The 27516-nt window shown below is 45.0% G+C and overlaps 1 protein-coding gene across 1 annotated transcript in view; it reads left to right on the top strand.

Moving 5' to 3' along the window:
- Window positions 1–27516, top strand: part of ARHGAP35 (Rho GTPase activating protein 35) — a 115206-nt gene that overhangs the window by 30573 nt on the left and 57117 nt on the right. Inside the window, exons 2-3 of the mRNA XM_070771316.1 lie at window positions 8802–12678; window positions 25266–25410. Coding sequence (XP_070627417.1) covers window positions 8995–12678; window positions 25266–25410 — 3829 coding nt within the window. The 5' untranslated portion in view covers window positions 8802–8994. The remainder of the gene's footprint in view (window positions 1–8801; window positions 12679–25265; window positions 25411–27516) is intronic.

The following is a 27516-nucleotide window of genomic DNA, read 5'->3' on the forward strand; positions in this document are numbered from 1 at the left end:
CTGGGCGTAGGGATTTAGGGGTGGGGGAGGTGGCAGACCTGGGCCTGTCAGATGAGGCTGCATCCCTTACTAGCCACGTTATTTCCTTTCTCTGTGTGTCGGTAGTCGTTCCTCTGCCTAAGTTTCCTGAATGAGTTTCACAAAAGGAGCCTTTGGGGACAGGCAAGAGACTCTTTTTGACCCTTGTTCCTTTGGTAGAATCTTGGGAATTAGACCACCAAATGTCTGATCATTAGATTGGTTTTTGAACCATGAAGTTTTTTGAGCTTTAAAAATGTTTTTTGAACTTTTTTTTTTTTTAATAACTATGGAAGTTGAAAATTTTTTTTCTTTTTATGTGGAATCTTAGCATATAAAGTAGATCAAATTGAGCTGCTCTGCTTAAATGCTGGGAGGTCTGATGTTCCACCTGTTCAGCCTTCTCCATGGCCCTGAAGAACTGCCAGTTGCATCTGGGGCCCTCCAGGGCACTGCTCCTCAACCCTTCTTCTCACTGATGCGTGAGGATTAGAGTCACCTGTTTGACAGGACCCCAGGAGAGGCCTAGTATAGATGGGGGAGGATGCATCCTGGTGGTGGAGAGAGGGCCGGGTTCACGTTCCAGCTCTACTTGCTAGCTCTGTGAACCTGTGTTTCTTCATTTCTCCAAACTATATCCTTTTGTAAAAAAAAAACTGTGAAGAAAACTATATAAAGCACGTGCACTTTGAACAGTTATGAAGTGAATGCCCTACCCATGCAACCAACCCAGGTCAGGAAATAGAGGCTCCATTCGTGTCCTTTTTCTCTCACACCTCCTTTCCTAGCCTCAAATAGTGAGGTGAAAAATATTCAAATAAGAAATAATGTTTTTCATAATGCCTGTTTGTTAATAGTGCCTACATGTAACATTTTTTCATTCAAAAAATCATTTTGTGTTATATTAATTCGTAAGTCCATCACCTCTAGAAGATTGGGATAAACACCTCAATTTAGAAGATTTTCAAAAATGATGAATTTAAGCCTAAGGCATGATTTTTGTGCTAATTCCAGGCTCCTTCCCATGTTCTGTCTTGTAACTATTCATTTTCCATTTCTCTCAGACCTCTGCTTTTAACTGTGTTTTGAAACAAGGCAAGTATAGAAGTAACTGAAGCTTCTAGAAAATGGGAAGGAGAAATATAAGTACTGGTTTTGTTAGTGTGAGTCCTAAATAAGTTTTTTTAAGCTGTGAATTCTGATTGTTCTCTACTAAAATTTAGTGGATTTAGAAGTTCTTTTCTGTTTCTGTATGACCATTGTTCTTCAGTACAGAAGATAAATAACAATAATAAAACCAACTGTTCTTATTTAAAAAGTTTATACATGTGCATAACTTATTACTAGCAGTGGTCTGTTTTAGGACTGGCAGTTTATAGAAGCATGCAAATAAGTAGCGAGGAATAATTAGGAATAATGGGCTGAAATCCTCCTGTCATCTTAAACTGCCACCAGGGGTATTGAATAGTGAGGCTTACTGTTGGGCTTGGATAATTCGACCTATTTTCCCCAAATGAAGAAATTCCTGTTTCTCCCTCAGCAAGACACATTTGGCTGGACGGTGCCCCAACTCTTGTATATTCAGATAAGTTTTTATGGAGAATGTTCCTTCAAAAAACTTTTCTTTTTTCCTGCTGAGTTTTTTTTTTTTTTTTTTTAACTGAATAGATCAGAAGCAACTGCTGAGATAAATTTATAGCTTTACCGTTTCAAAATCTAAATGTAAAATTGACCTGAATGCCAGGGGATTCAAAGGTAAGACATGGCTGTGTTTTTGTGTCTTGGTTTGGTAAGAATCTCAGCTCACTCTATTATGGTAGATAGGCTGTCATACCAAGGCAGATTTGAGTGACCTCAGTTTCCATTTGGTCTCGGTGTTACATTTCCTTCGGCGTGGAGTATATTTGCAGGTTATTAGAAGTTGTATGTTGGTGGTGGTGGTGGTGTAGGTAACTGGGAGAAACTGTGCTGCATCAGAGAGAAGGGTTTCTCAGCCTTTGGTTTTGTCTTTGTTTATAGTGGCTTTGATCAGAGCCTGATCAGAACTCCAGAATTACCTGAGAAAAAGCTGCTGAGGATAAAGTTTAAGGAAGTGCTTTTGCTGAAAGCAACTCCCTTCATTCATCAGGGGAATTTGATTTCATCCTGTGAATAACTGGGCTTAGAAATTTTGTTTCTTTGGGGACCGGCTTGTAGAGTTCTGCATGAGAACTGTGTCATGGTGGAAAATGGGCTGTTTGCTTTATTCTATGTGGGCCGGCTCTGATGGTAAGATAGCACACCCTGGAACGTGGAGGTATCTTTACCAGGGTTTGTGGGGGGAAATGAGTCAAGAGGAGCATTAAGGCACATTGGTAAAAAATTATATATGTAACATCAGAGAATCTTTCATAGCTGTTCTTTTAAAAAATTAACTTTGGGCCAGATTATTTTCAAAACAGACATCTGAATCATCAGTCCTTGAAAACTGTTTTTGATCCCTTTGTTTTCTGCATTGTGCTCTCTGGAGGGTGCTGTCCGTTGCGTTTGCGGGGGGCATAGTAAGAGCTAAGCGCGTGTGCATACCCAGTTTCCAAGAATAGCCCATCTTTTGTATGAGATTACATGTTTCAAGACCAGATTGTTGAGACACTTAGTCTTTCCAAAGACGCAGATGACCCATTTCAGAGATTGCCTGTACCCGGAGCCCTGGGGTAGGTGGGTTGTGGTGGCCGTGAGGAAACCCCTCACTGACCAGGTGCAGCGCCTGTCGCCAGTGTGGCCCGAGGCCTGTGGAGCACTGTAGGGTGGGAGCACCACTGAGCTGTTCTGGGCTAACGTGTGCTCTCTGCTTCCTTTGTAAATCTGGCTTTCTGCGCCTTCCCCGTCATACTATTTTAATTTGCATTGGCCTGAACGGTAGAAATATAATGCTGAATTCAAATGATGTTTTCTTTCATGTATTGATAAGATGATCAGTTCCTTAGACTGTGTTGATTTGTTGGGTGAGGAGTCGAGGTAACAGTGTTACCAACAATAAATCACACTGGTGGAATAAAAGATTATTTTCACGTGAGAGGCTCACAGGTGAAAATACAGTCTGTCGTTGTCTGAGCCCCGCTGCCCTCTTCTACTTTCCGTGCTTGGAGACCTCTTTGCCAAACGGTATGTCCATTTTGGTCACCGTCATTCATGCCTTTCACGTCTGTAGAACACCTGGGCCGTCTCTCCAAGCCCGGCCAGTCTTTTCTCTACCAGTTCAGATTTTACTTCTGCTCTGACACCATTCCCAGTCTACCCCAGATCTGAATGATCTCTTCTTCTTTTTCTGGAGCCGCAGAAGTGCTCTATGCCATTTATTGTCGGTGGTCTAGTTATTTAAGTTTAAAATATTGTGTCTCTAATAAATTATTAGATTCCCACCAGCAAGTGCAGTGCCCTCTTTCTACTTTGTTCCATCACATTTCTTAGATGCAAGTATGTATTTGATTTGCTTGGTAGACAGTTAGGTTCTCAATTCTAAGAACTAGAGACTAGAGTAATAAAAAAAAATGGTGACGGTCTCTGAATATTATGAAGGAAGGAGAGAATTCAGCGCTCTGTAACGGGCCGTCAAGTGGCCTACCTTTCTCTTGCATTCAGCCTTAAAGACCGTGTTGTGCTTATTGAGTTTGATGAAGTCATTTCAAAAGACACTTCTGCAGTAAAGAAAAGGGCATTACTTCAGGTGTTGACAGAAATCACACAGAGGAAGTGAAGATTCACTCTGGTGGTCTGCATTTTGTTGTCAGGTTCATAGGATGATAATTCCTATTTATAGTTAAATACTCTGATACATTATTTGTGCACTTCACTAGCTTTAAGGTTCTGTAAATTTATCTGGATTTCACAGATGAATATTCATTCACTCTTTTAGTTTCTTTTTGTAAAGAAAAACCCAACTAAAACATTAAGAAATTTTACTTTAACATTTAATAATATGAAAATAGAAACACTGGGTTTTTAAAGACTACTTTGTTTCAATTCAGTGGCTCAGTGAACCAGAGAGTAGTGTTTTCTTGTTACTGGAGCTTTTATAGCACATCCTTTCTGGCCTGATTGGAAAGTAAATTCCTCTGAAAAATTCTCCTTGAGGAATTTCTCTTACAGGGAAAATGCTTCCTGGTTAGATCCCCTCTTTTTGTTCTCCGTCTCCCCTCTGTCCATGTATCTCCTTAATACAGACATTTTAACCAGCTGCTGATGGTAATTCATAGCTTTGAAAATCCATTCAGAAATTTAATGTGGTGAGAAGTATGCGGTATTGAGGACATTTAGAAAATGCTCTGCTTTCTGTTAGATTACAGTGTGTATTTCCAATCCTTTCTCCTGTTGGAACTAAGAAGACTTATGGTAACAAGCCACTTTGCTAGTGGCTCACTATGAAATTATTTCCTTATATTATCGTATAACGTATAATTATTATACAGTGTTGTATTATTAGTTTTGGTGGTGTTCAATATATGGTTGTTTGAAACGAAATGCCTCTATTCTTTTCATAAGTAGAGTAGTTTGGGTTGTGAATAGTGGTGGTAGATCTGTGTTTTACAGGGCATTCCAGATTAGAGCAAGAAGCATTTCTTCTTGGGTGGGGGGTAGGGAGTGTGAGGTCGGGGATGGGAGGGTGAAGCGCACGCCGACGGAGCTGTTGACAGTGTGAACTGGAGCAGTCACGGTAATGCTGGATCACTGGCATTTCTGTGTCCTGTGAAATATGTGGTATCTTGGGAATGTTACCACTTCTTGCCCTGGGTGTTTTGTAGAGATGTTAAAAACGAGAACACCTCCTCTTACCTTCCAGTTGAGGTGCTCTTTGGGGAGCTAGTGTCTTGGTTAACCAAATCGCATAAACAGCGCCGGAAGCTTGGTGATGGGCTCTAAGAGTTCTTAGGAGTTGGCATTCTGTTTTAGTTCAGCATATATTCGTGACAAAGAATTGGAAATACTTTGGAGTGTTTTCCTTTCTGAAGTAGTTGACCTATGTGAAGCTAAATGTCAGGTTCTGTGTTTTTATCTTTCCAATACAAGTAGCTCAGTAAAGCTTAAAGATACAAGGAGTTACTATTTAAAGGAATATTTTTTTCTTCCTCTGCCATTAACTCTTCAGTTTTGAAAGGATTAGTATTGGCAAATTATTACAATGGGTGTTCAGATTGTGCTGTTTGAGTAGCTTAGTTGCCCACAAAGAACACTGGTTCCCAGATTTAAACTCTGAAGACATTGTGAAGTCTTGAGCATACCCTGTCTTCTACTTTCTCTTTCTTTGTGGCCTTCAGATCATTAAATTTAGTGACTCAGCTAATTCTTTTTACCCACCTCTTAGAAAAGTTGAACGTGTTTGTGACCAGGCACTTAAGGTTATTTCCTTTAAACCAAGTGTTGAGACGTTTTTAGATTTATAACAGTCTTTGTTTACCGTGTAATTCAGTCCAATTGAGGAACTAGTAAAACTGTATTATTCAGACATCAAAGACAGACGTGTAAGAAGAGTATACTTGGACCAGGGAAACTATTAGGTTTCTAACAAGTGGAAAGTTACCAGATGTCCAAAAATTAACCACTCCTGTGCCAGCTAATTCTCACTTCTTACAGCTTTTTTAGTTTAGCCAGCAGTATTCTGGGTTTAAAATAACAGTTGCTACATTCTTGAGAGTTGAGAGTGTTTTCTTTAGCATCATTCAGATAACTGAGACTTTGACTTGAATGGGCTAAATAGAAATCCTGCCATTAAAAAATGGTTAAGTGACAGGGCGTTGAATGGACTATAGTTTTTAATTTAGTTCAGGACTGAGCCACTGTCTTTATTTCTTGAGGTTTACAAGCAGGTTGTGGTTTGTTTTCCTGTGATTATTCAGCCCACTTTCCAGAGCGTAAGTGGGATGACTGGCCAGCTGCATGTAGCATTTGCTTGAAGTAGGACCCGTGTCGCCAAGTTGAATTTCAAGACTGGTCAAGTGGGTGACCTTGAGTCCTGCCAGACCCTGAGATGAGGGATTATAGAGAAAGGCTCTGGTAGGGGAGCACCCTTGACTTCTTTAAACTTCCGTCAGCATTCCTACCTGAGGCTCTATTGAACCTGAGTCTCCTCATTATGTGTGCTACTGAGTGATGTGCAAAAAGCAGTTTGATTTTGTACAAATCTTTCCTTTTCAGGTATTTCAGAGATGTATGTAAACATGCGTTAGATATTCATAAGCATCTTATAATTTTACTTATGTAAACAATCACCTAGGGAAGTGGAGGGTGGGGAGCCTGGGTTTTTCTCTTTCCCAAAGATACTATGCTTGTTCCTGCTGAAGTCTGGAGCTTAGCTCTTATAGGAGCAGGCCATTAGATTATCTGGAGGCTGTTGCTTGCAGGCTCTGAGATTTCCCTTTTGAAAATGGTCAGTTTTTACATGCCATCTAGCAACATTTTGTCTCCAATAGAGGGCTTGACTTTCTGGTTTATCAAAGGAAGACATGGATGTTTGGGAAAGGTCTTTGACCTTTCAAAGTTATCATCACAGGGGTGCTGTCCCATTTGTTACCCGCTTGTATCAGTCAGAGTAACATGGGGTGGTCTGACTTCCTGTGGCATTTCTTGTGAGACAGGTTCACAGAAGTATATTAAGGTTCTAGAAATGCTGGGTTCCTACCAAGCATAAATGAGATTCAAAAGAAAATTGCTCTGTTTATTTTAAGATATTCTCTTTGGGAATGTCTCAGGAGCCTGTTTCTTTGGCTACAGGTTCGGCAGTTACAAGGTCATATTTACCTGTGTAAGTAGACTGCGGTGCAGTGTAAACTGTAGCAGCCAGAAGACCATTTATGTAGAGGCGGCCAGAGATTACGCGGTTTCCTTATTTGAGCTGGAAGGTTGCTGAAGACTTCGTAAGACATTATCATAACTTTTCATGACTTCAACTCTTCAGACTTCAGGTCCTTTAAGGTGCCACTTCTCAGCCAAGCTCTGTGGCTCCCTGTAGCCTTTGGGGAGGAATCGGAGCTCTTTGAAAGTGGCTTCATCTGGTCCCTGCTCTTACCTGCTAATGCATCTCACCTGTCTCCCCCCACATGCTCTGTTTCAGTTGATCCTCCCATGGCCTGCGCCCTTTCCTGGGGAGAGAGGAGTCTTTGCACATCTCATCCCCTCTACATCTCATCTGAGGTGGAACTTCCTACAGCAAGACTTTCCTAAATCTAAAAGGCTGAGTTTGGGGACTCTTTAATATGCTCTAAGAGTCATTTATTAATTCATTCCTTTAGTAAGTATTTGTGTCAAACGTGGCATCATAGCCTGAAGACACAGAAGTGAGCAGGTGGGGTGACGGGCTCCGTCCTCACAGAGTTTATGTTCTTGTCAGGGAGACAAGCCCCATATTCACACTCCGCCCCCCCCCATTTGTTTTTTTAAAAAGCTTTTTACTTGGAAGTAATTACAAACTTTAAAAAATGAAAATACAAAGGAATATCCTGTGCATTTTACCCAGGTTCACCTATTGTTAATATTTTACTTCATTTGCATTATTCTTTCTCAATATATAGATGTAATTTTTTTTTGAACCAGTCATGTCCATTATGGTCTTTTCCCTCTTAATACTTAAGTGTGCATTTCCTAAGAAAAGGGCTCTTCTCTCACGTGATAGTTATAAACTTCATAAATTGACACTGATAAAATACTTTTAATCATATCCAGTCATAGTATAGTGTCACCAATTGATCTAATGATGTGCCATGTAGCCTTCCTCCTCCAGCCCCTCCACCCCCACCCCATATAGAATTCAGTCTAGGATCTGATAATCGCACCTACTTATAATGTCTCTGTAGCCTCCTGTTGTCTGGAATATTTCTTTACAAAGCCATTCTTTGTCTAGTATGACACTGAATTTTTTTTTTTTTTTTTTTAAACAGGACTCCCCCCTGACCCCACCACCATCACCTTAATGGAATCTTGCTCATTTTGTGTTTGGCGTTTCCTGTGGTTAGGCTGAGGTGTAAGGCATTCCAGGCCACCACACTGCGCGGGGATGTTGTGTTCTCCAGGGGCATCGCATCTGGAGGCCCCTGGTGTCCTTCTGGCCTCTTTGATGGTGGTCGTTTTTCATTACTCAGAGTGTTGTCCAGTATCTCCAGTGTGTAATTAGCATTTGTTTTTCTTCTTCCCTTTGCGTGTATTAAATAGTCTGTCAGGAGAAACCTCACTTCTGTACAAAATCCTGCTCCTAATCAAAATTCCCCCCCTAGATTAGCGTTAAGTGATAATTGTCTGATGCAGTAGTATGAACCCAGGTTCCTGTTTTTTGCAGTGGATTGTAATTCATTTTTGTACTTAATCATTTTGGTGTCCAGAGTGTCCCATATTTGACCAGTCGGTACCCCTTGAAACCAGTTGCTGCGTCCTCATGAGGTGCCCTGTCATCCTTTCAAGGCATCCTTCCCTTCTGTCACAACACGTTGTTCCAGGCTCATGCTGTGCCACTCCTGCCCTAGCCCCGGAGTCAGCTGTCCCTCCGCGGAGCATGCAGGCCCTTGTTTTACTCCTCAGCACGCTGCTTCCTGAGGCGTCTTCCTCCAGTAGATGATACTGTACCTCTCGAAGGCACACAGATGTCAGTCTTTACTTGCTCTTATGGCTTTACCTAGCTTAAGGCCTGGTATACTTGATGTTTACTGTAATTATTTGTTTGTTGAAGAACGAAATTGGATTTTGCTCGTTTGGTGATTAAAATTGGGTTCAAAATTATGACACTGATTGGTTTTCTTTTTTTCTCTCCCCCCATCTAGGAGGAAATGTTGGCTATTCGGCGATGAGAAGTGGCAAAAACTGACCTCGTACTGGTATACAAACACTATGAGATCTGACACTTTTGCTTCGTGGGCAGCCAGCCCCCACTGATAATGTGGGGAAGCCTTTGGGTCCACGGGAAAACACTAATCTGATCTTGGAAGTGGCAGATTGTGGCAGGATGTGTCGACGATGATGATGGCAAGAAAGCAAGATGTCCGCATTCCCACCTACAACATCAGCGTGGTGGGATTGTCTGGGACGGAGAAGGAGAAGGGCCAGTGCGGCATTGGGAAGTCCTGTTTGTGCAACCGCTTCGTGCGCCCGAGTGCAGATGAGTTTCATTTGGACCATACCTCTGTCCTTAGCACCAGTGACTTTGGTGGGCGAGTGGTCAATAATGACCACTTTCTCTACTGGGGAGAAGTCGGCCGTTCCCTGGAGGATTGTGTGGAATGTAAAATGCACGTTGTGGAGCAGACCGAATTCATTGATGATCAGACTTTTCAGCCTCATCGGAGCACGACCCTGCAGCCGTATATCAAGAGAGCCGCTGCAACCAAGCTTGCATCAGCTGAAAAACTCATGTACTTTTGCACTGACCAGCTGGGGCTGGAGCAGGACTTTGAGCAGAAGCAAATGCCAGATGGAAAGCTGCTGATTGATGGTTTTCTTCTTGGTATTGATGTTAGCAGGGGCATGAATAGGAACTTTGATGACCAGCTCAAGTTCGTCTCTAATCTCTACAATCAGCTCGCAAAAACAAAAAAGCCCATAGTGGTTGTCCTGACAAAGTGTGATGAGGGTGTTGAGCGGTACATTAGAGATGCGCATACTTTTGCCTTAAGCAAAAAGAACCTCCAGGTTGTGGAAACCTCAGCAAGATCCAATGTAAATGTGGACTTAGCTTTCAGCACCTTAGTGCAACTCATTGACAAGAGTCGGGGAAAGACAAAAATCATTCCGTACTTTGAAGCTCTCAAGCAGCAGAGCCAACAGATAGCTACAGCAAAAGACAAATATGAGTGGCTGGTGAGTCGCATCGTGAAAAACCACAACGAGAACTGGTTGAGCGTCAGCCGAAAGATGCAGGCCTCTCCTGAGTACCAGGACTATGTCTACCTGGAAGGGACTCAGAAAGCCAAGAAGCTGTTTCTCCAGCACATCCATCGCCTCAAGCATGAGCACATTGAGCGCAGGAGGAAGCTGTACCTGGCAGCCCTGCCCTTAGCTTTTGAAGCTCTTATCCCCAACCTAGATGAAATAGACCACCTAAGCTGCATAAAAGCCAAAAAGCTGCTGGAAACCAAGCCAGAATTCTTGAAGTGGTTTGTTGTGCTTGAGGAGACGCCGTGGGATGCCACCAGCCACATTGACAACATGGAGAATGAGCGGATTCCCTTTGACTTAATGGACACCGTCCCCGCAGAGCAGCTGTACGAGGCCCACTTAGAGAAGCTACGGAACGAGAGGAAACGAGCTGAGATGAGAAGGGCGTTTAAAGAAAACCTGGAGACCTCTCCTTTCATCACTCCTGGCAAGCCTTGGGAAGAGGCCCGCAGTTTTATTATGAACGAAGATTTCTACCAGTGGCTAGAGGAATCTGTATACATGGATATTTATGGCAAACACCAAAAGCAGATTATAGACAAAGCGAAAGAAGAGTTTCAGGAGCTGCTGCTGGAATATTCAGAGTTGTTTTATGAGCTGGAGCTGGATGCTAAGCCCAGCAAGGAGAAGATGGGTGTCATCCAGGATGTGCTTGGGGAGGAACAGCGGTTTAAAGCGTTGCAGAAGCTCCAAGCGGAGCGGGATGCCCTCATTCTGAAGCACATTCATTTCGTGTACCACCCAACCAAGGAGACGTGTCCTAGCTGCCCCTCCTGCGTGGACGCTAAGATTGAGCACTTGGTGAGTTCTCGGTTTATCCGACCGTCTGACCGGAATCAGAAGAATTCACTCTCTGACCCCAACATTGATAGAATCAACTTGGTGATCTTGGGCAAGGACGGCCTTGCCCGAGAGCTGGCCAATGAGATTCGAGCTCTTTGTACAAATGATGACAAGTATGTAATAGACGGGAAAATGTATGAGCTCTCCCTGAGGCCAATAGAAGGGAACGTCAGGCTTCCTGTGAACTCTTTCCAAACACCAACGTTTCAGCCCCATGGTTGTCTCTGCCTTTACAATTCAAAGGAGTCTCTGTCGTATGTGGTAGAAAGTATAGAGAAGAGCAGAGAGTCCACACTTGGCCGGCGAGATAATCATTTAGCCCATCTCCCCCTGACTTTAATTTTGGTTAACAAAAGAGGAGACACCAGTGGAGAGACCCTGCACAGCTTAATACAGCAGGGTCAGCAGATTGCTAGCAAACTTCAGTGTGTCTTTCTTGACCCTGCTTCCGCCGGCATCGGTTACGGGCGCAACATCAACGAGAAGCAGATCAGTCAGGTTTTGAAAGGTCTCCTGGACTCCAAGCGCAACTTAAACCTGGTCAGTTCTACCGCTAGCATCAAAGACCTGGCTGACGTCGACCTGCGGATCGTCATGTGTCTGATGTGTGGGGATCCTTTTAGTGCAGACGACATACTCTTTCCTGTCCTTCAGTCCCAAACCTGTAAATCTTCCCACTGTGGAAGCAACAACTCTGTTTTACTTGAACTCCCAATCGGACTACACAAGAAGCGCATCGAACTGTCTATTCTTTCATACCATTCCTCATTTAGCGTCCGAAAAAGCCGATTGGTCCATGGGTACATTGTTTTTTACTCAGCCAAACGTAAGGCCTCCTTGGCTATGTTACGTGCCTTTCTCTGTGAAGTGCAGGATATTATCCCTGTTCAGCTGGTTGCACTCACTGACGGCGCTATAGATGTCCTGGATAATGACTTAAGTCGGGAGCAGCTGACCGAAGGGGAGGAGATCGCTCAAGAAATTGATGGGAGGTTCACGAGTATCCCCTGTAGCCAACCCCAGCATAAACTGGAGATCTTCCACCCCTTTTTTAAAGATGTGGTGGACAAAAAGAACATCATTGAGGCTACGCATATGTACGACAATGCTGCCGAGGCCTGCAGCACCACCGAAGAGGTGTTTAACTCCCCCCGGGCAGGCTCCCCCCTCTGCAACTCCAACCTGCAGGACTCAGAGGAGGACATCGAGACCCCATCGTACAGCATGTTTCGAGAAGACACACCATTGCCCTCTCTGTCCAAAGACCATTCCAAGCTCTCTATGGAACTGGAGGGAAATGATGGGCTGTCCTTCATCATGAGCAACTTTGAGAGTAAACTGAACAACAAGGTGCCTCCGCCAGTCAGACCAAAGCCTCCTGTGCATTTTGAGATCACCAAGGGGGACCTGTCTTACCTGGACCAGGGCCACAGAGATGCACAGAGGAAGTCCGTCTCGTCGAGCACCTGGCTACCTCCAGACGGGTTCGATCCTTCTGATTATGCTGAACCCATGGACGCTGTGGTCAAGCCAAGGAATGAAGAAGAAAACATATACTCGGTGCCCCACGACAGCACACAGGGCAAGATCATCACCATTCGGAACATCAACAAAGCCCAGTCCAACGGCAGCGGGAACGGTTCCGACAGCGAAATGGACACCAGCTCCTTGGAGCGGGGCCGCAAGGTATCCATGGTGAGCAAGCCAGTGCTGTACAGGACGAGATGCAGCCGGCTGGGGAGGTTTGCTAGTTACCGAACCAGCTTCAGCGTGGGGAGCGATGACGAGCTTGGGCCCATCCGAAAGAAAGAGGAGGATCAGGCATCCCAGGGTTATAAAGGAGACAGCGCTGTCATTCCATATGAGACCGATGAAGACCCGAGGAGGAGGAATATTCTTCGCAGTCTAAGAAGAAACACTAAGGTAAGACACGACTTTAGAGCTCTTGGAGTGACTTGTACAGCATCTTGGGGAGAGTTCATTGATGATGACAGAGATTTTCAAGGACAGCTTACCCTGGCTAAAAACCGCTGTGTGTGTGTTTCCTCCTTGACTTGCCTTAAAAAGTAAGCAGTGTTGAAATGATACAAATGAACTTACAAAACAGAAAGAGACAGACTTAGGGAAGGAACTTACGGTTGGAGGATAGAAGGGATATTTAGGGAGTTTGGGATCTACACCTGCACACGGCTGTATTTAACACGGATCACCAATAAGGACTCCGGTGCAGCTTGTGGAACTCCGCTCAAGGTCGTGTGGCAGCCTGGATGGAAGGGGAGTTTGGGGGAGAATGGATGCATGTGTATGTGGCTGAGTTTCTTCCTTGTTCACCTGAAACTGTCACAACGTTGCTAATTGGCTATACCCTAATACAAAATAAAAAGTTGGAAAAAAGTAAACAGCATCTCAGAAAGCTACTACTGGTAGCTCTCAAGTGGTAAGGACTTTTGGAGGGATAACCTGAGAAGTCTTTGTCCAAAACAGTAGTTAGGTAATTACTGAAATGAGCAGATCACGTAGAACTTGTCAGTATCCGGACAAGCAGCGAGCTGGTGACGACATGCTTGGCCTTTCTTCACTGAAACACCAGAATCCAGCATCATGGTCCTTAGTCTTTGACTGAGAAAGGAACGTTTCATCCATACATCTCTTAAATACTCCTTTTTCCCCTTGATGATCTGTAAAGGTTGCTGCATTTTAGGTAGGGAAAAATTGGATGATTATTTTACTTGAACACGTAAATCATTGAAAGGTCTTCAGTTACATAAATGAAAAATAATCTTGCCTCTGCAGGTTATAAACCTGTCCCATGTTTGTAAAATGGAAGTGCCCTCCAGCTCTTTTAAGTGAGTTGCTACTGCTTGCAGATTTGATTCAGGGACCACAGGTGGGGTGGGAAGGGGGAAAGGCCGACTGTGTGTAGGAATGCCAGGCCTGCTGCCAGACGCAGGGGACACAGCCCAGCGCAGCGGCAGGCGGAGTGCCGTGTAAGGGGCAGTGCGCTCTGTCCTTGTGGACTTAGACCTTGAGATCTAAAAGACGTTTCCCAACTTTATTTCCCCTAGTTAGGGGAAACACCCTTTATTTCTCGGAGGAGGTGTCAGTGAGACACCACGACAGAACGCTTAGACACAGGCCGTCCCCCAGCATTGTGTATGCAGGGGGCCCCAGGGTCCAGGCTGCCAGCTGGTACCTCCTGTCAGATCTGCGGCGACATTAGATTAGAAACAAAGTGCACCCTGACTGTACTGAGCGTGAATCATCTGGAAACCACCCCCCCTCCTTCCCAGTATCGCTCCCTGGTGCCAAAAAGGTTGGGGACCGCTGGTGTACAGGATGGTTTCTCTTCATTGAAAGTTTTTGCTCCTTTCCCTGCTGTGAAATGGCAGAGAACAAAGTCATGTATCTGAAAGTGTTTCAGGGAACTTTGGAAGAAAGGTTGTCCCAAGCTTTCATCATTGCAAGATATACCAAACCAGAGGGCTCTTGAGTCCAGGCTGTTTTGAGAGCTGACAATTCTGATGTAGAATGCTATCTGGAGGCCAGTTCTATGGCTCATATTGGCTGAGAGGGCCCTTGGAGATGGAGGACCTTGTGCCGTGGCCCTCACAGGGAAAGCCTGTTCACACCCTGCCTGTCCCCGGACGGCATACAGCCTGCCCCTCTGCCGCCATGGCCAGAGCGTCCAGAGCCTTGACCTATGGCGTGTCAGAAGGGGCAGGGCAGTATCGCTGTGTGTTCTGTTCCCCTCCCATTCTGAGCTCAAGGTTGATAAACAGCGTGGACAGTCTTCTGTTTGCTCTCCCCATGTTTGGTTTTACTTTTGTCAACCTTCATCTGCCATCAGTATTTTGTTCTCTAAAAGCTAGTGGTGGGCAGGCCAGTGGAAAGCAGTTCTTATGTCAGAAGCCAGAAAGTAGCCTGACTAGCCTGCCAGTGTTTCCCCGGAGCTCTCCTGTTTGATGATCCTGGAATCCAAACATTTTGAACACTGTGACTTTCCTCTCCTCCTCCAAGTGAAGACTGTTGCAGGCACAGCTTATCGAAATGCTGACAGTCTTCTAATTGTGGGGGTGTTTGCACACCTGGGAATTAGGGAGGTGGCATAATACCACACTGTGAATTAGAACTGTTTTTCTGACTTCTAGCTACATTTATAATACTGTTGAAAATAATGCTTGTAAAACGCATCCCCAAACAAGCTGTGCTCTAAAGAGTAGGCTCTGCAGAGAACCGCTGGCTACAGGGACCTCTGAGATAGCCGCCTCCATGCTGGTCACGTGCATCTCCTCACCTAGAATTGCCTCATATGGGTCAGCGTGCAAGGAGTGACCGGCTTCCCGTCCCTCCTGGTTATCTGGGCCCCACCTCTTCAAGTCAAACAGAAACGATTACCTCTGGCCCCAGAGCAATAGCGTGCCAGAAGTCATTTAGGAGTATCCTTTGGAAAGAGTGAGTAAAAGGTGAAAATGTCTTTTCCTGCCTTGGAAAATGGTGCCTTAAAAGGAGCCTCGCTGCTTTGTCATCCTAATGCAGAGAGAAGCGGAGTCTTGATTCTGTTCCTGATGGACACAAACCTTCTATTAAAATCTGCTGTTGTTAAGGAATCAGACTGACACTTGTTCTACTGGAAAAGCAAGATCCCATGGGGCAGAGAGTGCCAAATCCCCCTACACAGGGGCATCTGGTCTCTGACTTTTATTGGCATGACAGAGCAGTACAGTATTTATTTGAAGTGAGGGGAGAGCCAGGTGGTAGTGGGAAACAACACGCTTAGTCCCTCCCACTCGCCAGACACCACTGGGGAAATGGCACAGGTCGCTCTCACCCACGCCGCAGCACCCAGGGGAGGCAGCGAGACGCGCACAGCTTCTGAAAATAGGTGGTCTGCCTCAGAGGGCGAGGGCGCAGGCATCCTGTGCTGGGGCTGGTTAAGGTCATGCAGTGTGCGGTGGTGGGGAGCCGGGCTCTGGGAGCCGGGGGCCTCCATCAGATGCCAGTTCCTCCAGTTCCTCCTCGTCTTTGCTGGGGCTTTGGGGACGAGATTCACCTCCCATGTCCCTTCAGCAAGAGGAGCCAACGCAGTAGCACTTCTCTCATAGGGTGCGAGAAATGGAATGAGACTGTGCATGAAAACACAGTGAACTGCGTGCTGGATGAGCATTCATCGTTATTTAACTTGACCTTGAAGAATGAGTAGAATTGAAGAAGTGCTGTGAGGAAAGGAAAGACTTAACGGTGAAAATGCGCATGTTGAATTCAAGGACAGGAGAACGCTGGTCTGGTCTAGCTGAGAGCTTTAGGGACCCAACACTGTCCCTCCCTTTTCTCTAAGTTTTAACCCTATATGTCACTTAGCTGCTTTCTCAGCCCTTACCTTATCAACAAGCCTAACAACAGCCAAAAAAGCTATGCTCCGAGTACCTGTGTCATGTGGAGAAAGAAAAATTGCTCAGTGCCCTTGGCTGATATTCTGGATTAGCTCTTTACTGTAAAACTGGAGTTGGAGTTCAGGGAATGGCTTTCGTTTCTAATAATGAAGTGCAGACTGTGAAGCTCACTCTCATTCCGGGTCCTTTTCCCAGCTGAACCATTTAGCAACCCACCCTCATAGTGGGAGCCTTCCGCACTCAGCTGAATGAAATTGAAAATCTACGATTGCACTTCAGTGGGGTCCATGAATAGATGCTTTGTCCGTAGAGAGTTGTCGTTGCACATGGTCTCTGTCTCCCAGCACCGTGCGTTTGCAAAGATGAGATCAGGAGCAGCAGGGTCTTATTTTAAAGCCAAAGAACAGGCTGGAGCGCCTTGGTCCACAAAATGTACTGTTTGGGCAGGCTCACATTGCTGAATTCAATGTGCTTGACCACGGATTTAAAGAGAAGACGCTATTGGCTGTTTACCCTTCTATCTGGTGTGCTCTTATTTTGTGTTTTAAAAAAATAGACAAAACAGAATCATAAAGAAAATCTTTGAGTCACTCTAGCTACCACATGACAAGACAACCTATTGAAAAGCAAACCAATTCAATCACGCATTGTTTGGTCTATAAGGCACCAAGTAACCAGTTTGACAGTTTGTGTCCCCCCCGGTGAATTGGCTTATTTCATCGGATTCAGTGAATTGGCTGGTTGTTGTGGCTTTGTGTGGACACAGCTCTCATTTTGTGAGGCCTAGAACGGAGTTAAAGTTTCTAGTGTGAATAAAAACCAGCTGGGGAGTTGGACTGCTCCCTCGCCGGGAGGGATGCTGCATTTTGACAGGCTGAATGGTGTGAAACATGAGCTCTTTGTAACCTACCCGGGAAGGACTCCCAGTGTGCGCTCCAGAAGAGGCTGGCCCTATCTGAGCTCTCTAAGGCCAGATGAATACCTTGATCTTAAAAATGGTGTTGGGATGCCGACTGGACCTTGGATTTTCTGATTCCTGAAAGAATTTTTTCTTTGAAAAGAAATGCTCTTGCTCCAAGGGCCTCCCACATGCCGCTAGTGGTAAAAAAAACCCGCCTGCCAATGCATGAGATATAAGCGATGCAGATTTGATTCCTGGGTCAGGAAGATCCCCTGGAGAAGGGCATAGCAACCCACTCCAGTATTCTTGCCTAGAGAATTCCATGGACAGAGGGGCCTGATGGGCTGTAGTCCACAGGGTTGCAAAGAGTTGGACACGACTGAAGCGACTTAGCACTCTTGCACGCTTGCTCCAAAGCACATGTCCATTCACTCTTTCAGGAAAGAAACATTCAGCTCCATGCACGGGCGTTCCCTGAGCGCTTGTATGCCTGGCCTTGCGCTGAGTGTCACACGGGTGGTAGTTGTGCTTGTGTTCGTCTAGCTTACCATAACGGAGAAAGACAGATTTTATCCATGTGTTTACATACGTTTTGAATGTGGCCAGAGTGACGGTACAGGGTGCTAAGGGATTGTATAGCAAGGAGTTGTACCCTCAACTAGGGTAAGCTATCCAGGAAAGCTCCCTGAGGAAACGATACATAAAGCTGAGACTTTTTTTTGGTAATAATTTATTTTTGGCTGTACTGGGTCTTGCTCGGCGCATGCAGGGCTTTTTCTAGTTGCAGCAGGAGGGGGCTCCTCTTCATTGTGGTGTGTGGGCTCCTCGTGGTGGTGGCTTCTCTTGTTGCAGAGCACGGGCTCCAGGTGCGTGGGCTCAGTAGCTGTGTTGCACAGGCTTGGTGGCTCCCAGGCATGTGGAATCTTCGTGGACCGGGGATCAAACCTGTGTCCCCTGCACTGGCTGACAGATTCTTAACCACTGGACCACCAGGGGAGTCCTAAAACTGAGATTTAAGGGGTAAAGCAGGCAAAAGTCAGTGAACATGGAGGCTTCTTGGGGTAAAGTTTTGAGAAAAAGGTGTGGGACTTGGAGCTGAGAAAATGTGGCACGTGCAGAGAGTGAGGGAGAAGCAGGCAGAAAATCAGAGACACTGGATCCCTGTGATAGGCTCTGCAGACACTTCCCTATACTTGCTGGACACCGCCTGTATGCCAGGCCCAGTGCCAGGCATTCTCACACCATTTTTTTTGTTTGTTTAATTTTATTTTATTTTTTAACTTTACAATATTGTATTGGTTTTGCCATATATCAAAATGAATCTGCCACAGGTATACATGTGTTCCCCATCCTGAACCCTCCTCCCCCATACCATCCCTCTGGGTCATCCCAGTGCACCAGCCCCAAGCATCCAGTATCATGCATCGAACCTGGACTGGCGACTCGTTTCATATATGATATTATACATGTTTCAATGCCATTCTCCCAAATCATCCCACCCTCTCCCTCTCCCACAGAGTCCAAAAGACTGTTCTATACATCAGTGTCTCTTTTGCTGTCTCGTATATACGGTTATTGTTACCATCTTTCTAAATTCCATATATGTGCGTTAGTATACTGTATTGGTGTTTTTCTTTCTGGCTTACTTCACTCTGTATAATAGGCTCCAGTTTCATCCACCTCATTAGAACTGATTCAAATGTATTCTTTTTAATGGCTGAGTAATACTCCATTGTGTATATGTACCACAGCTTTCTTATCCATTCATCTGCTGATGGATATCTAGGTTGCTTCCATGTCCTGGCTATTATAAACAGCGCTGTGATGAATATTGGGGTACGTCTTCATCATCTGTTTCTCTTGCCAGTCTTAAGGGAGTGATTTTTTAAAATCCAGGTGTTAGAGATGAGGACACTGAGGCTCATTTGGTGCCCCCAGGTTAGTATGGTTACTAAGTGGAGGAGTTGAGATTTGGGAACCCCAGTCTTCTGACTTCTGTTTTCTGTGGGTTTTTAGAGTCCAGCCTCCGAGAAAGATGGTAATATTCAGTAGCCAGGCACACATTTGGAGCACTCAGTCAGCCCAGTCAACTTGTTCATTTCAGACAAAGGACTCTGGTTATTATCTAGAAACATCTATTTCCCCACACTGCCCCCTAAGAACAGCGTGATGGTTTGTTTCTAGCTTCAGTGTCTGCTTGAATAGAGGACAAAAAAGGCATGGAGACGCTGAAATAGCAACTGGAACTTTGAGAAATTGTTTTGAACTGGTGTCACTCGGTTCTCAGTTTATTTTAAGCCCAAAGAACTGCTGTAGTTTGTTTTTGGTGACAAAAATAGGCTATCTTTAACTATCTGCTTTAGCTTAGCACACCTGTTCTTTAAAAAAAAAATGACAATAGGCAACCTCAATCTATTTTTCAAAGAACAGAAGATTGCTCTTTCACTGAGCCAACTTGTTCTCCTCTACTGCCTGGTGATACTGATACATCATTGTAGAAATTCAGGTTATTTCAGCTCGAGTCAGGGAATCACCTCTACTTCCATAGAGAAAGGCCTTCTAAATACTTTTTATCCAGTATTTGAGAGGAGGCTAGCAGGTAAAAACTGAGCCCCACAACTCTGAGAAGTCTAGATTGAGTGAGTGGTGAAGTGGGCAGGAATGTTTATGAACATTTCCGGAAACTAGTGGGCCCTCCTCTCTGCTTAGCCTCCTGTTGCATTGGCTGTTCAGCAGGGATTGACCCAGATTCATGCCCATGTGGCGCAAAAAGCTATGGTCTATAAGTTTGTCTGGGGCCTTTGAGGGGATGGCGTGCCTGGCGTGCCTTTCTTTCCTTCCCCTTCTTGCAAGAGGGAGGGCTGGGGCTGCTGGGAGACTTCATGCTGCTCTGTGGTTCATCCCTAAGTGAAGGTGCTCCAAGTTTGAAGGAGACAAGGCTAAGCATTTGGGCTTTCATAATAGGGTTTGCCAGTAATAACAATTCCATCCTTGGGTTTTCTGTTAAACTTGGGCTTAGATTTTTTTTCAGAGCCAGAAGCGGGAGCAGCAGAGCCAAAAATACATTTGGGGCATGAACGAATAACTTAATTGAAAAAATCCTTTGGAAGCTGTGTTGGAAATATGCAAGAATCATCACCAGTCAGAAAGCTGTAATGTTGGATGTGGAATGCAAGAGAACACTTGGGAAAACCTGGAGTAATGTAATTTACAGCATCTCTAGGTTTTCCTAAGATTTCGCCCACTTCACAGTCAGTTCAGGGTGGGCCATTGTACAGCTTGGCAAACCATATGGGTGATCCTCTCGGGCTTTGCTTATTGTATCACTTTCACTCTCAAGGGGGAGAATTGCTCCATTCAGAGGACACTGTCCCCGTTCCAGACTATGTTCTGTATATGACATTCCTCCTCAAAAATAAAAAACACAGGCTGGATTCTGTTTTTTATTTACTTTGGTAGGTAGGTTACCAAGAATTTAGAAGGCTGTGTTAGGTGTTACAACTCCAGTGACCATATTTTCTGACCTTAAAATCCGGATAAGTAATTTGACATGGATAAGGATATTTATTGGAGAAGAAAATGGCAGCCCACTCCAGTATTCTTGCCTGGAGAATCCCAGGGGTGGGGGAGCCTGTTGGGCTGCCGTCTCTGGGGTCGCACAGAGTCGGACACGATTGAAACGACTTAGCAGCAGCAGCAGCAAGGGTATTTATGGAGACCAGGAGAGAATATTTGAAGTTGACAGTTTCGGATCACTATATAGCTGTTCCTGCACCTCTGCTTGCTCTGGATACATATCTTCTCTGATACCAATTAGATTATAAATTCATCGAGGGTGAGAGAGGACTTTGGTCTTAGTGTTAGCTCTGCTGCTAGTGACGTTGGGTATAATTCATTTAGAAGGAAAGACAGGGGCTTCCCTGGTGGTGCAGCGGATAAGAATCTGCCTGCCAGTGCAGGAGACATGGGCTTGATCCCTCGTCTGGGAAGATTCCACGTGCCGCAGAGGAACTAAACCATGCACTGCAGCTGCTGAGCCTGAGCTCTAGAGCCCGTGCTCTGCAGCACAAGAGGCCGCTACAGTGAGAGGAGCTCGTGCACCGCAACGAAGGGCAACCCCTGCGCCCGCAGCCAGAGAGCCCCAGTGCAGCAGTGAAGGCCCAGCACAGCTGAAGAGAAATTAAATAAGTTTCTTTGAGAAAAGGAGAATCGCGTGGATTCCTGTGTACTAGGAACTTAGCCTGTTAGGAAGCCAGCCCTGTGTGCATATGGATGCCTGTTCCTTGTCCGGTGCCCATAGGGTGACACAGGGAATTGATTCCCTCATGTGTTTCTTGAAAGGGAGTCTGTGATGCAGTACTGTCAGTATGAACAAGACTTTCTGAACCTCAGTTCCTCACATCCTAGGAAGAGCAGCACGATGTCAGAAGAAGAAAAATACTCTGCCCACGGAGAGGGTCCTCATCTCAACTAAACTGAAAAGCTATGAAGAAACACTGGCCTTGCACTTCATTGGACACGGTTTTTATTCAAGTGTCAGCTGCGCACGTGGCTCTAGAACCCAGCATCTTACAGACGGATAGAAGGCTCCTCTCTTGGCTTTTCCTTGCTGTGTGGCGGGCATTCTAATCTTCTTGCCCTGTGAACTTGGAGGAGCTGTGGGCTGGGCTTAGTGTCCCATAAGCAGGAGTTTCCCCTTTATGCACTTGTTTCGGAAAGGCCAGAAGCCGGGGGCAGATTCCAACCACTGTTTCTCCCCAGTGCGACACTGGCAGAAACTGTTGGTTTATTTCTTTCTTTGCTACTTGGTTAGTATCAGGCCTAAGAATCAGGCATTAAGGAAACTTAAGGAAAAAAGTTTTTTCCTTAAAAAAAAAAAAACTTCACAGGTTTTTTTAAGGAAACTGTGAAATGAAGAACAATGGACTGTGTTATTTATTCAAAAAGTGCTTGTCCATAGGACAAAGTGAAGAGGTTTTGAGCTGACCCAGTCCCTTGTTTATGTCTGTGGCGTTTCATCATGGAGCTAGGTCACAAAGGAGACAGGACAGGAGGCTTTGACGTTCGCAGGTCACTGGCCTCTGAACCCTGGCTGTCTCAGTGCTGCTGCTCTCTGAGCCTCTGATTTCACATCTGTAGAAAGGGGCTAATAACCCTTACCTTGAAGGGTGGTTGTGAGCTTTCACATAAGTGCAGAGCACCTAATACAGAGTGTCTAACACACGGCCACTCCTGATAAATTCCTCTTATTTTTCCATTTTGCACCCAGTCAGACTCTAAACTTAGACACGCAGATGTGTAGCTTATTCTCAGGGCTTGGTTTCCTCTAGCTGGCTGCTTTTTTCAGTCCAGCCCACTAATGAACAAGCCCAGAGGAAGATAGCTGTTGGGATGGCGTTATTTTCTTCTCTCCAAGGACCTGCTGCTGAGAGCACTCTGCCGACGCCCTAATGAGTGACACATGTCTGACCTGGGACTGAGACATCTGGCAGGCCACTCAGAAGAATGGCATTTCCATCTCGACATGTGCCCAGTAACCCTTCAGATGCCTGCGGTGTTGCCTGCCATAGCAACGGTCCTGCCCGACTCTTGGCCTGGACCGCAGTCTTGATTTCCTTCCTCAGAAGGTTTGGAATTAGTTGCGCAAGAATCCCTGCCTGGTTTTGTGACACTCTAGAGAGCCTTCAGTTATTTCAAGGGACTATTTTGGCGTTCTGTAAAGCAGAGTTTGTTTAAGTCTTAGAATGAGAGTGAACATCCGGGTCATTCAACAAGGGGAGCTGACACTGTGGCCAGAGCTCAAGCTCCATTTGTAAGCTGAGCACTGAGCTTGATTAGATCTCATTAGACTCGGAGGTGAGAGGGTATGAGCAGCGCTCTAGCCTTCCATCTGACGGCAGGGTCTCCTCGACAGTGAGTGTTGCCCGTTGGTTGCAGCCTCTGCTTTGAACATTGACAGAGCAGTCCTGTCCTTTTTAAACAGCTGGGGCGGGGGGGTTGTTTGTTTTTTAAATTCCTCTGGCCAAAATTGCCTCTTTGTCTTTGTCTCATCTCTCCCAACATGACTGTACAAGATAATCTGCTCTCTTTCCATGAAATAGTCCTGGTAGCTGTTTGAATAGCTGTCATCATGCCCCATTCTTTCTTTGAGCAGCTTAAACATCCCTGGTATAGTTTATGTGAGACTTTATTACCTTTAGAAGTTCAGATTGTCAGTGTACCCTCAGTCATTTATTTAATCATCTGTTTGTTCTCCATATCCCAAGAACTTTCCAGGGAAGGTAATGAACCATAGTGGTTAAGAGGGCAGGTTTTGTAGTCAGAACTGACTGGGGCAAATAACTGAATTGTTCTGGGATTCAGCTTCTTCATCTGTGAAATGGAGTTTTAAACACCCATACCCACAGATCTATTGTGAATCTGGAATGAAATATACATATAAAGAATTTAAGCCAGAATTTGGTACTTAGAAGTGTTCAGGTGATGGAAGTTAAATTTTCTAGCTAACTTAAACTGTTAGAACACACTTCATCAGCTCGAGCATTGAGAGGGTGGAGGAAGTGTGACATTAACATTTACTGTCTGTTTACTAGAACTGTGGTCAGAGGCGTTACAGTGATTAGAAATAGCTTCCTGGCAGCTCTCTTAGAGTTTTTTTTTTTCCATTCCATAACAACAGTTTATTTGGAAGCCTCAAGGTTTTACTGAAGAACAATGGTATTGTTACGGTAGTTTTGACTGGCAGGTTCTGCCTGATTGGGGTTGGCCGAAAGAACGCCACTTAAATCCAGGTGGTCTTCCTTGTGTGTCAGATTCTGCAGCTTATAGTTTAAATGCTGCGGCCTTAAGAGAGAGCCTCAGTTGACTCCTTGTTGTCCGGTTGCTGCTGTGTGTAATGATGGAAAACGCTCAGTCCTTCTCTTTGAGTAACAGCTCACACTCTTGGGCGACTGTGTCCTCTGGGCACCGAGCCACTTCCAGTGCATCATATCACGTCACCCTCAGGACCACCTTGTGAGGAGGGTACTGTTCCCCGGGTGCTAAGCAACTTGACCACATAGAACCTGTCACTTGGGATTCAAACCCAAATTCTGTTAGATTTGGAAGCTTAAATCCTTTATGTTATGTTGTACTTCATGTAAGTAGAAGATGCTGGAGAGAGGCTAGGTTGGTTAAATTATTTCACGTGAAGATAAATTGTAAGTCACTTTCTTTTCCATACTTCTTTGATAAAAAGTGTGAAGTCAGGGCCTGTTTGCCTCAGGCAGTCTCTACGGGGAGATAGCAGCAGCCACTTAATAACAGGCCAAAATTTCAGGTAGCTTTAGAAAACTGAGCATTGGTCTAGAGCATTTTTTTTTCCCTCATGTGATCTTCAAAATAAAAGGTTTGAATAATTTTGGAGCAAAATATCTCAGTAATGTTTGTGAGCACGGACTTTGCAGACAGAGCCTCCTGAGTTTGAACCCTCGCACTGTCGGTTCCGCGCTGTGTCTGTGAGACATTTTCCTTGGTGAGATGGAGTGCCGTAAGGTTGAAGAGCAACGGTATCCGGAACTTCCTTGGTACATAGTAAGCTCTCCAGTAGCTGTCGCTGCTTCTGCTACTCCTCCTACATGAGGGAGGTGACTTCTAGGAAGGAACGAAGAGTTACCTTATTTGTCATGTCTCATTAGTTGGTTTTACCCTCTCCCAGTGCAGAAGCCATTGGGAGGTAACCCCAGACGGATGCATCAGAGCGGGTTCTTCCTGGGAACTTGCAGTAGAATGTGTGCGCTCTTGTCTGGAAGGAGGAAATTACTAGTTTTCAATTCCACTTTTTAATCTTTTAAAAAGATTTTAGCCATCTTTTGAGTGTATAGTATCTATTATCTGTGTGGAATGTTTGGAATATTTCCTGTTTACTCCATTGCACGCCTGATAAAGGATGTTGGCCAGTCCTTTCATTGTTATTAAATAAACACGGCCTGCTTCTTATAAACACCTTTGTTCTGATAATGCAGTTTCGCACTCAAGGTGTGACTACCTGGCAGCTTGCCAGCATCTTGTGTGATACTTGGAGGAATGAGATGAGTAGGTGAGTCTCTTTATCCCGCTTGAAGTCTTTCTTCTAACCGTTTCCGTACCACTGTGAGTTCCCCTCTGGAACTTACTGATGTTTGGGTTGTGTGTTGAGGCTCACTTTGTTTTTGTGTGTTTTTTCCCTCTTCCCTGGACAGAAACCAAAGCCCAAACCCCGGCCATCGATCACAAAGGCAACCTGGGAGAGTACCTATTTTGGGGTGCCCTTGACAACCGTGGTGACTCCGGAGAAGCCGATTCCTGTGTTTATCGAGCGATGTATCGAGTACATTGAAGCCACAGGTAAGTGTCGCCTCAGAGAAGCTACAGTTTTCACTGTCTGCAGGCTGCTTTCTAGAGGGTAAGCCATCTGGAGATTCTGGAATCATGTCTCGTTTCCGTGAGACGCTTTCTGAGAAGGTGCTGAGTAATCCCGACAGCTGTCGGACTTATGGCTCCTGCGTCTTGGTGTAGCTGTGAGGCCTTTGGGTGCATGGGAGGAGAGCGGCCGTGGCATCAGGACCGCCGTTGAAGCTGGTTAGAATACCCTCTCGGTGCCCCCAGCCCCCTGTCATGGCGTGCGGCCTGTCTGTCCCTCTAGGTCTCTCAGCAGGGAAAGGGGCTCATTTATCAGTGACCTTGACGCTGTTCTGGACACAAATAGTAACACATTTTGGTTGAACAAAAGGAATGTGTAGTTGGCCATCAGTCAGGTGCCTGAAATTCATATATTGATAGAGTTTTTTTCCTGCAGTAAAAAAATGAATCCTTATATACCATCTTATCAAGCAGCTGCATTTCCAATTCCTTTGACACCTTGGTGTTATCACAAATGCTGACTGTCTTAAGATTTTCTGTGTTGCTCTTGAAGTGATAAAATTTTACCTGTGTTAAAAAACATTTATTTTGTTCATTTAGAGCTCCTCTAACATAACGTGTCTCCTTGGCGTTTCTCCCTTCCTCCCCCCACACGCTTTTTTTTTCTTTTTGGCCATGTCGCATGACTTATGAGATCTTAGTTCCCTGACCAGGGATTGAACTCGGTCCCCAGCAGTGAAAGCACAGAGCCCTAACCATTGGACCTCCAGGCAGCTCCCATCCTTGGCATTTCTTTTGTAACCCCTGGAGCTTCCTTGTTTCCCTTGATTTTCTCCTGGATACTGTGAAAGCTGATGAGCTTTTGAGGAGAAGTATAGTGGGTACATGGTTATGTGGATTCTTGAGCTTTAGGAGTTGAGCTCAAGAATATTATAGGCTTATACTAATTTGAAACCAAGGTAGGGATTATAATCTCCCTATGTGTTCTTTCTAATTTCGATATTACCTGTAATGATATTAAGTATTGTGTGGTATGGACAGCCTACTGATAATTTCAGTAGCATATTAAGCTGAACGATGGTGTTAATATTTACTCAGGTTGTGCCAAATCAGGGGAATTGGATTTCAGATTAAGTGCTCTGTAGACTTTGAGTTGTTACCAGGGTTTCCTTAGTCACCCCAGGATTGACCTTGCATAATTATGACAGATCTGCAGTTTCGTCCTTCTGTACCCAGAGCCTTTTGTCAGGGTCTCTCTTCTTGACCTTGGTTTTACATCAGCTTCTTCCTGCACCTCTGCCTTGGGCAGGAGGAAGTGTGCAGGAAGCAGGTTTGGGTAATTCAAGCCTTTCCTTGTTGACCCAACACTTGAGAGAGATAGTTTGTATCATTTAGAGGGGTTGTTCCCTGACTTTATTTTGAAGTAATTTCAGATTTATAAGAAAGTTACCAAAATTTAAGCTGTAAGAAGTTTAAAAGTTACAATTCCAGGTTCCTTAAATGTTAACATTTTACCACACTGCCTGTATCATAGGTCCCTGCCCTGCATGACTGTGTATCTTTTTCCTAAAATGGTTGAAAGCTACAGACATGATACACCTTTACACTAAACACTTCAGTGGGTGTTTCCTAAAAGCATTCTCTTTATGTACTGCAGTTATCAAAATTATGACGTTAATACCCAGTACTAACCTATCTAACCTATAAATGTTTCATTTCATTAGTTGCCACATTAACATCCTTTAATAGCAAAAGATAAAACCTTTTTTGGTCCAAAAGCTAATCTCAGACCACATAGTACATTTAATTATGGAGTCTCTTTAGTCTCCTTTAATCTAGAACAGTTCAGTTGATCTGTTTTTCATGGTCTTACTGCTACTACTAAGTCACTTCAGTCGTGTCCGACTGTGTGCGACCCCATAGACGGCAGCCCACCAGCCTCCCCCGTCCCTGGGATTCTCCAGGCAAGAACACTGGAGTGGGTTGCCATTTCCTTCTCCAATGCATGAAAGTGAAAAGTGAAAGTGAAGTCGCTCAGTCCTGTCCGACCCTCAGCGACCCCATGGACTGCAGCCCACCAGGCTTCTCCAT

The sequence above is a fragment of the Bos indicus genome, chromosome 18 (assembly GCF_029378745.1).
Source record: "Bos indicus isolate NIAB-ARS_2022 breed Sahiwal x Tharparkar chromosome 18, NIAB-ARS_B.indTharparkar_mat_pri_1.0, whole genome shotgun sequence".
Classification (NCBI taxonomy): domain Eukaryota; kingdom Metazoa; phylum Chordata; class Mammalia; order Artiodactyla; family Bovidae; genus Bos; species Bos indicus.